This window comes from Carassius gibelio, chromosome B11 (genome assembly GCF_023724105.1).
Source record: "Carassius gibelio isolate Cgi1373 ecotype wild population from Czech Republic chromosome B11, carGib1.2-hapl.c, whole genome shotgun sequence".
Classification (NCBI taxonomy): domain Eukaryota; kingdom Metazoa; phylum Chordata; class Actinopteri; order Cypriniformes; family Cyprinidae; genus Carassius; species Carassius gibelio.
Genome location: NC_068406.1, coordinates 6,075,458 through 6,085,372, shown reverse-complemented (window position 1 = coordinate 6,085,372; position 9,915 = coordinate 6,075,458). Strand labels below are relative to the sequence as shown.

The 9,915-nt window shown below is 42.9% G+C and overlaps 1 protein-coding gene across 3 annotated transcripts in view; it reads right to left on the bottom strand.

Moving 5' to 3' along the window:
• Window positions 1–2,321: 2,321 nt before the first annotated feature.
• Window positions 2,322–9,915, bottom strand: part of col2a1b (collagen, type II, alpha 1b) — a 47,958-nt gene continuing 40,364 nt past the window's right edge. For all 3 annotated transcript variants that reach the window (XM_052568485.1, XM_052568486.1, XM_052568487.1), the window contains 3 exons: window positions 9,705–9,892; window positions 9,343–9,585; window positions 2,322–3,881 (listed from right to left, as the gene is read on the bottom strand). In XM_052568485.1, the coding sequence (XP_052424445.1) occupies window positions 3,735–3,881; window positions 9,343–9,585; window positions 9,705–9,892 (578 nt within the window). In that variant the 3' untranslated portion in view covers window positions 2,322–3,734. The remainder of the gene's footprint in view (window positions 3,882–9,342; window positions 9,586–9,704; window positions 9,893–9,915) is intronic.

Genomic DNA, 9,915 nt, shown 5'->3' with positions numbered 1-9,915 from the left:
TAGAGCCCAGATACAGATCCCCTGTAAAGACCTTGTCTCAGAGGACCACCAGGACAAGACCACAGGAAACAGATGATTCTTCTGCACAATCTGACTTTGCTGCAGTCTGGAATTGAACTACTGGTTTCGTCTGGTCAGAGGAGAACTGACCCCCAACTGAGCCTGGTTTCTCCCAAGGTTTTTTTCTCCATTCTGTCACCGATGGAGTTTCGGTTCCTTGCCGCTGTCGCCTCTGGCTTGCTTAGTTGGGGTCACTTCATCTACAGCGATATCATTGACTTGATTGCAAATAAATGCACAGACGCTATTTAACTGAACAGAGATGACATCACTGAATTAAATGATGAACTGCCTTTAACTATCATTCTGTATTATTAACACACTGTTTTCCTAATGAATGTTGTTCAGTTGCTTTGACGCAATGTATTTTGTTTAAAGCGCTATATAAATAAAGGTGACTTGACTTGACATGCTATTGTACGCACAAGATTGATCAACCTAAGCACTTAACATAACTAGTTTAAACAAACATGCATACGTTTATACATTAATGGGGTGCACTGAGAGATAATGTGTTGTTTAAAAACTTGTGGCTTTCCCAAAACTCCTTTACAGCAGAGCCATGATAAAAAAGAACACAAAAAGAAGCTGAAAATGACTGAGATTTAGTGGATATAGAGGCTCAAGCTTGGATAGGAAAAACCAGAACAAATGTGCAAAGATCCCAAACCATAATATTTCAAATAATTAGTTAATTAGGACATCAAAATTGTAAGGTCATGCTGCAACTTTCATAATATAATAATTATTGTTAGTATATGGAGCCCTCAGTCGTTAGCTGTCTGACCGACTGAATGGAGAGAGATTCTGCGTCTGTGCTGGAGAACTGAAGATCATGTGTGCTGGATGTTATCTGTGAAGAAAGTGAGAACAGTTTTGTGTTTCTTTCTCAGAAAGTTCTGGGTCTGTGGTGTTCCGTTTACAGCATGTTCCTCTGTTACCTGCACTCATTGTATGCAGGACATCACCTTGAATTATATTATGCCAAGTTGATAAGGGGTTTGGTTTCTTCCCAACACTTTATGAATGCTCTCACATGGGTTTCCTCTGGACTTCCACAAGGTGTCAGGATTTCTCTTGTCTCTATCAGTATCATGCATTTGTGTGTCCAGTGATTGTACATATTTTTTCTGGCTTGTTTTTCCATATACATATATTCTCCAGGTGTGAAGAATCAAAAAAAAAAAAACATAGCTTCCTTTGGGCTGGAGTCAGACCTGTTCATCATCTCCTATGTTAATTTTGGGAACTATACTCACATTGTTAGACAAGTCTCTCAGTGTCACACTGAACCAAACAATAGCTCTAACAAGCTCTTTTCTAAACACACACATGTGTCTGGTGTTAGTGCTCAAGAGCATCTATTAACAGATTCATCCAGCAGAATATTTACTGTTTAAATATGCCTTATGCCAACAGTCATGACTAAAATCTGCTGCCACCATGAAATATAACCAGATCATGTACTGTATGGATAGACTCACATTTATTTGAGGAGAAATGTAACAAGTATTGGGAAAAGTGTGTGTGTGTATACACCATTGAGAAAAGTGGTATGTTTTATATCAAGGTGTATGCTGAAAATGTTCTGTGACCTGACATCGTAACACCATGAAGACCTTGTACTCTGCTTTCAGTGATAAAAACATCCAGCTTCTCAGCGCTTTGAGAAATCTTTTTAGAAATCTGCTGCTCTTCCATAAAGTGCACTTCCAGTAGATTGTCCACAACAGCGGTGGACAAACACACTTTAGGACGTCCAGATCTTCTCAGGGTGATGTTCAGATGCTAGAGTTTGGTGGAGAGAGCTGTACTCTGATCATGTGCTGTGTGAAGGCTGCTCTGAGGAGAACGTCTCATCTTCACACATCAAGGTTTTTACTGTACACCATCTTTGAATAACAAAGGGATTTGATGTCTTTTTGGCTGACCATATGACCTCAGAGATTGCTTGTGGAGCACAATGAAGATGACTGAGGTGAAGACTCAAGGAAGAAGATCCAGATCTGACAAACAGCGTCTCAGCAGCATATCAGAAAACAGACTTCTGTTGTGTCCTCGTAATGAATGGATGAATATTCATCTAGAGAACACAAGAGATTATAAGTGTGGCTGTTTGCTTCAGTCTGAACAATGATCATTATGTCTTCTCTTTCTGCTTCTTCTGTACATCATAACTCAGTGTGTTATCTGTGATGCTACTTCGTCACTCTGATATCCTCACAAGGCTGTACAATCATAATCATAAGAACAACCAAAGATATACCAACATTATTTATTTAATACAAATGAATCTATGTGCTATTTGTACGGTAAAAATCATAGAAAAACAGAGCGCAAATGTAGAAATGTATGAAACACAAAAACACTAACCAGACTGCACTACTGTACAATGTATTATGTGTACAAAGATGTATTATCTGAAATATTAAGGACCGTCAAAATTAACTATTTTACTTAAGCTGTGATGCTATAGTTTTTCTTTATTTTCCAAAACAGACAAAATAAATCAACCCACCTCTAAAACCCGAAGACTATATAAAAGAACAAAGATGTACTATCCTTTTATTTTAGCAAAAAAGTAAAAAGCAACACAAAAAAAAGCAAGCTCTTACTCTTTGAGCTCTTCTCTGTGTCTAAGAGTGCATCTAAAACTAAAACAAAAGAAGGAAACCGGATAAAAGCAATCTCTAGGTTGTACATTTTTTACATTTGCATTCATTAAAAACATAAGAAAATAAAAACAATAAAACGACAGCTCTTCACTTTTCCACGATCACATACATAGGTTTTCAGAGGACAGGATGCAAGACAGTGGAAGGTAATTTTAGCAAATTAATTTCATTCAATAAAGTCATTTATAAAGGGTAGCATAAAGCAGGGAAAATAACTATATTTATCTTTTCAATTCTGACCAGAGCACAGTCTGGCTTAACTTTACAAATTAGCAAGACTTGTCTTTTTCTGTGATTTTTTTTTACAGCGTGAGGTAGCTTAGAAGAAGAAACTCAAAACTGGGCGACAGACCACATATGTGGAAGGTCTGTGTTAAGAGAACATTGAATAGCGTGACATAACAGGACTGTGGGGAACAAGGAAAAAACCTAGCTTTAATGCAGGATCACAAAAACACAAACAATTAGATGTCTATGATATATCTGGACACTGGAAAAAATGCAGAATGTTTTATAAGATTAGCACCATTGATTATGTTTTAATGCACAGTAATTTACATACACTGTAGTGATAAGAAAGACGAACACTTGCATGTGATTGTCAAAGTTCAGGCTTTTGTAGAACTTGTGAGTCCCATAATTATAGAAGAAAATGATAAAATACTTAGTGTGGGACTCACTCTGGGTTCAAATGCACAGGGGAAATATCACCTTAACAATAAATAAATAAAACCAAGACACACTTCTGCTCCTGTCTTTTCTCTGGCTTCTCTCTCATGTAGCGTTGTGTTGGATTGTGAGATGTTCCCAGAGTGCCGAGGGTCAGGGTCAGTCACAGAGGAGTACTGCTGGTGCCTATCAGTGCATATCCTAAAATACTTTCGGAAGCACTACTTTTCTTGTCATAAAGATGACCCACTTAAAAATGTCAAGTTCTTTAGTTTATTGTCTTTCTCTGTTTCTCGCTCTCGTGTCCCGGTTTCATCTGTTCCTCTGTCTTTACAAGAAACAGACGGCACCCAGGTCCACTCCAAACTCCTGATGAGCTCCTCCAATATCCATCGGTGCGATGTCCACAATGGGCAGGCGAGAAGTCTTCTGGGATTTGTACTCGATGACAGTCTTGCTCCATTGTCCTGTGTGTTTCTGTAGAGACAAAAACTCAGCTGTGAGGAACCTGTTCACACAGAACATGTTTTTGCTCACTACAGATCTGCTTCTCTATTGTTTTTGTGTGTAAACGTGAGCAGCACATTTGTAGAAAGTGTTTGTTAGCCACACTGTATTGTTGTTGTTATACTATACTATACTACACTATACTATACTGTATGCAGTTGTCAACTTGTTCTCTTTGACCCTGTTTACACCTGGTATTATGCTGAGATTTCATTGATCAGATCACAAGAGGATGATGCTAAATACAGGTGTGAACAGGTTTAAAATGTTTTGAGCTTGTCCACTTTATACCAAATCCAGAGGTATTTTTTAAAACACAGAAAACATCTCGGGTTACTTGACTGTAACCCTGTTCCCTGAAAAAGCGGGAACAAGATGCTGCCCTCAATAACGCTAATGGGAGAACATTCTTTGTTCGACCGGTTGTGAAGCATGCGTGTCAAACACGTCAAGAATTGGCTTAAATAACCTCGGCAGGTGACGTCACTGATAACGTGCACCTGCAGGTTATAAATAGACGTGAAACGGAAACATCCTCAGGTTACCCCTTTGTCTGAAGAGACGTCCGGACATGTTGACAGTGCGGCATTGAGGTGCAGCATCTCGTTCCCACTTTTTCAGGGAACAGGGTTACAGTCAAGTAACCCTAACGTTCCCTACTCTCGATGCTGCGCTCAATAGCGTTAATGGGAATGAGAATACCAACGCCGCCGCACTGTAAGTGTCCGAAGTGTATAGAATCTGACAAATGTGTGCCGAGAGGACCAACCTGCCGCATCAAGCCTTTGAAGATGCAACCTCACTGGTTGAATGGGCACTAACTCCTAGAGACGAAGTTTGACCACGCGCCTCGTAGGCTAGGGCAATAGCAACCTTCACCCAATGTAAAACTGTTTGCCTGGTGGCAGCCGCACCTGTGACTGCGGCCCCCATGGCATATGAAAAGCTGCTCTGACTTACGCCACTGGCTAATGCGGTGGAAGTAAATCTGGAGAGCACATACTGGACAAAGTAAGTGAAGTCTTTCCTGCTCCAGTATTGTACATGGCGGAGGACAGAAGTCTTTGAAAATGAGTAGTATGAACATCCAAACTATAGAACCTGACAAATGTGTGCGGAGAGGACCAACCTGCCGCATCACACACTTGAGCAGGAGCATCCGTCACCCAATGTGAAACTTCTTGCCTGGAGGCAGCCGCTGCCACCCCCCTCCCCCCGGTTGAGGCCCCCATGGCACATGAAAAGCTGCTCTGACTTACGCCACTGGCTAGTGCGGTGGACGCAAGTCTGAAGAGCATGTACTGGATACAGTTAGGAACATTCAGAAGATAATTAGGGTGAGGATGCAAAATAGCTTTGACTCGTCCAGGGGCAAAATTGGAACAGGATGACAGGACTGACAAAGCCTGTAAATCCCGAATACTCCTTAGAGAGGTAATGGCCAAAAAAAAAAAAAAAACATATTTAGAGTCAGAAGCCTGGAAGGCGCTGATTCTAATGGTTCAAAAGGGGTGCCAACCCCTCGAGCACTACGGCTAAATCCCCTGAAGGGCCCGTAGCTCTAGTGGGTGCCTCTGAGCCCCATGAATGAAGCGGGCGACTAGAGGGTGCTTCCCCACAGAAACCCAGTCAATCAAAACATGGCAAGCGAAACTAGCGGCCATGTAAGTTCTAAGAGTACTAGGGCATGTGCCTGAGGACAATTTCTCTTGCAGGAACTCCAGTACTGAAACAATTTGGCAGTGAGCTGGGTCTGCATGGTGTGTCATGCACCAGCCCTGAAAAACACTCCTTATGAGGGCATAAGTTCTTCTAGTGGAGGGAGTCCTAGCACTTAGAATAGTCTCTATTACTGTGGCTGGAAGGCCAGCATCTCTAGTTGGTCCCCCTCAGGGGCCAGACGTGAAGGTTCCAGAGCTTAGGCCGGGGATGAAGTACTGTCCCCTGTGCCTGAGAGAAGATCTCTCCTGACTGGAATTGCCCATGGCGAGCCATCGAGGAGGGATATTAGATCTGAGAACCAAACTCCGGTCGGCCAACAGGGCGCTATCAGTAAGAGGCAAGACCCCTGTTGACGGACCTTGGCCAGGACTCCCGGGAGCAGAGCAATCGGAGGAAAGACATAAAGACGCATGGGCCGTAGTGTCCAGACCCAGGGGAGCTGGATGAGTCAGAGAGATGTAGAGGGGACATTGTGCCATCTCCTGTGAAGCACAGAGGTCCACTTCTGCTACTTGAAATCTCTCCCAGATTTGACTACTTAGGGGGGGAGTTTCCATTTCCCGTGTTTCACAGCTTGTCTGGACAGCAAGCCTGCTCCCACATTCATATGCCCAGGAATGTAAATCGCCCTAAGGGACAGGAACTTGTCCTGTGCCCAAAGCAGAACCTGGTGCGCCAACTCGTTCGAGCAGCGCGACTGCAGTCCGCCCTGGCGATTTATGTAAGAGACTACAGATGTGTTGTCCATCCGCACTAGGACATGGTAGCCTCTCAACTGCTGGAGGAAGTATTTCAGGGCCAGGAATACAGTCTTCATTTCGAGGCAATTGATGTGCCAATTCGAGAAGATGACCTCTCCAGATCCCTTGGGCTGGACAGCCAACTAAGGCCGCTCCCCAGCCCATGAGGGAAGCGTCTGTCATTAGCATCTTGCAATGACAACAAGGACCTAGAGTGGGACCCAAACTCTGAACCACATAGATAGGGTACGAAGCCCCTGGTGCGTAACCCTTATTTGCCACTGGGGATTGGCCCTTGGATGAAATCCCCTGGCTCTGAGCCACAACTGAAACGATCTCATGTACAGGAGGCCCAAAGGTATCACCGTGGATGTAGCTGCCATGAGACCTGAACAGTGAATTTCTGGCCTAGCTTGATGATCTTTAGGGTGTTTAGAATGGATTTAACGCATGCAGGAGACAGCTGTAGCTGCATTGTGATCGAATCCCATACCACACCCAAATACGTTGTCCTCTGAGCTGGAGAGAGAACGCTTTTCTTGGGGTTGAGTCTCAACCTCAGAGATTCGAGATGAGCTAGGACGACATGCTGATGTCGAAGCGCAAGCTCTTGAAACTGGATCAGATTCAGCCAGTCGTTTATATACATTTTAAATGTGGATGTCCTGGAGTCGTAGAGGAGCTGCATCCATGAATTTCGTGTAAGTGCGGGATAACAAAGCTAGGCCGAATGGAAGAACATGATACTGGTAAGCTTCGCCCCCAAAAGCGAACCTCAGGAACCTCCTGAGTTGTGGCAATATTTCAAAATGAAAATACACATCCATTAGATCTATGATTGGACGCAGCCCCCCGTCTTTCTTGGGAATCAAGAAATACAGACTGTAATAGCCTGACTCCCTGTCTGGCAGGGGAACACATTCTATGGCCCCTTTGACCAGCAGAGTCTGTGATTCCTGTGTCAACAGATATGCACATGCCGGTTTCACAGAGGTGGAGACCACGCTGTTGAAACACAGAAGATGATGTGCAAACTGAATACTGTAGCCCTTCCCTACAGTTCCTTCGACTCATGGGGAGATATTTGGCAGTAGCTTCCACACTGCCAGCTTCTCCAAAAGGGGCACTAATTGTGACACTTTGTTTGTTGTGGGGGGGGGGGGTGGGGGGTAGATGTCTGGTGTCCTGAAACGTAGCAGGAATCCAACAGAGCATGTATCATTTCACTGGAGACCACTGCCCCCCGAAACACCGGTGGTGTTGGAAGTTGTTCAGTGATCCCCTAAGGGTGCCAGGGAAGAGCATTATAAGGGACACACCCTTTGTCCTGCGTACAGCTTAAGGCCCTTGATTTGATCGTGATGACTGTACTTTAGTCCAGCTCCATCTGCGGCTGCCAAGTGTAACAAGCTGCTCCCCTGTCTTATGCGGGGGGCAAACAACACACCACACTCTCTCTTTGAACCTCCTACCCCAGAGGAGCTGGATCGGGTCGGGACTGTTTATTTATTTATTTATTTATTTCTTGACAGCCCTGACACTTGAGCACAGTGAGTGAGAAACATATTAATATATATATATATATATATATATATATATTCATCATCATCTCATTATCATTTTTTAATTTATATTTTTAATTTATATTTTTATTTAAATTATGTTGCTCCAATAGGGGAGAGATAGCAGCTAGCATCTCTCTCACCTATGAAATCATAATGTACAAAATCTAATTTTAAGGCTTTAATCTGGTTACTGCACGAGTCATCACCTAGTAACTCCTCATGTGCTTATAATCGCGAGAGGAGCGCTAGGAGAGAGCACTCTCAGTGTCCATTTCAACAGGAGCTAGAGCTACAGCAGCCTCTGCCCAATCCGAAGAAGTGCCTGGGCATGCTTCGGAGGTGGGCATGAGAACGCGATCTTAATGAGCAGGGAAGCGGCTCGTTCCTCGTGAGAGCAAAGAGCCTAGCGCGGATAAGAAGATTTTCAAACAATAAACATGCGATTTCTCTTCAGAGATCGGCCATGGAGAGCGAGGCACGCAACTCTTATAGAATCAGCAATAATAGTTAGAATTTTTTTTTTTCATTTTTTTTTTTTAAACTAATACTTTCATCAGCGTGACACACACACACACACACACACACACATAAACACATAAACACATAAACACAACAATGTGGTCTCTGAAGACAAAGAAACCTGAGGATGTTTCTGTTTCACGTCTATTTATAACCTGCAAGTGCACGTTATCAGTGACGTCACCTGCCGAGGTTATTTAAGCCATTTCTTGGCGTGCTTGACACACATGCTTCACAACCGGTCATACAAAGAATGTTCTCCCATTAGCGTTATTGAGTGCAGCAGGGAACTAAAGCTTGCCTGCTCTCCGCTGACTGAGCTCATTCTGAGATGTTCATTTCCCATCCATTAACTCACAAAATTAGAATGTTAAATTAGATTTACATTAAATTACTACTGATAAATGTACATCATTCTTTAATATTTTTTTTTCTTTTTAGTGGTTTAGTTTTACATGTACATGAACAGAATGAGAGGGAAAAAATAACAGAATAAAATGACATAGGGAAAAAAATAGACCTACACAAAATATGTTTCAGTTAAATAATTAACAAATTAACAAAACAAAAAGGGAAAGAGTATGTTTCATGAAAGAAATTCTGGAAAAATATATTTATCCATGCCATAAACATTAAAAAATATATATCTATTTGCATTGTTCAGCTCTAATGTAAATTGCGTGAGCTTATCTCACAACATTACATCGAAAGATCTAACCTCTCCTCAAAAGAAAGGATGGATTAAAACACCAGGTGTAAACAGGCCCTTTGTATTATTTTGCTCCAGCGAAACTATTAGGGTTACATTCACTTCCATACATCCATTATTATTATTATTATTATTAAATTTTTGCTCCCTAGGCCTGGTCAGAAGTGTTTCCTCACCTTGCAGCCATCCTCCAGAACAGTGTATGTGAAGCGGCTGTTGCCCTCGGCTCTGATCTGCACATCATTGGACCCCTGCAGCAGCAGAGCTCTCTTCAGGTCTCCGGTGGACTCGTCCATGTAGGCCACGCTGTTCTTGCAGTGGTAGGTCAGATTCTGTGAGGCTTCTGTGGAAAGCAGTCTCAGGAAAGTCATCTGAATGCTTGCTGTGTTAGGTGCCAGGTTGTCGTCTCCATAGCCAAACTGTGGAGGGAAAACAGAAGAAAGCACATTAGACAGAGATGATCTAATCCTGAAGAATCTTTATGAATTGACCTGAATCCAGTTCAAGGCTCAGCAGGACCAGGAAGAGGAAGACTCACATGGAATCCACCATTCATGGCTTCTCCAAACCAAACGTGTTTACGCTCCGAACCTTTGGAAGTCCACCAGCTCTTGCGTGGGATATTGGCAGGTTTTGGATAAACGCAGGTCTCGCCAGTCTCCATGTTGCAGAAGACCTTCATAGCATCAACAGTGCAGCCCTGGTTAGGATCAATCCAGTATTCACCTGCGGAGAGACGGCACGTTATT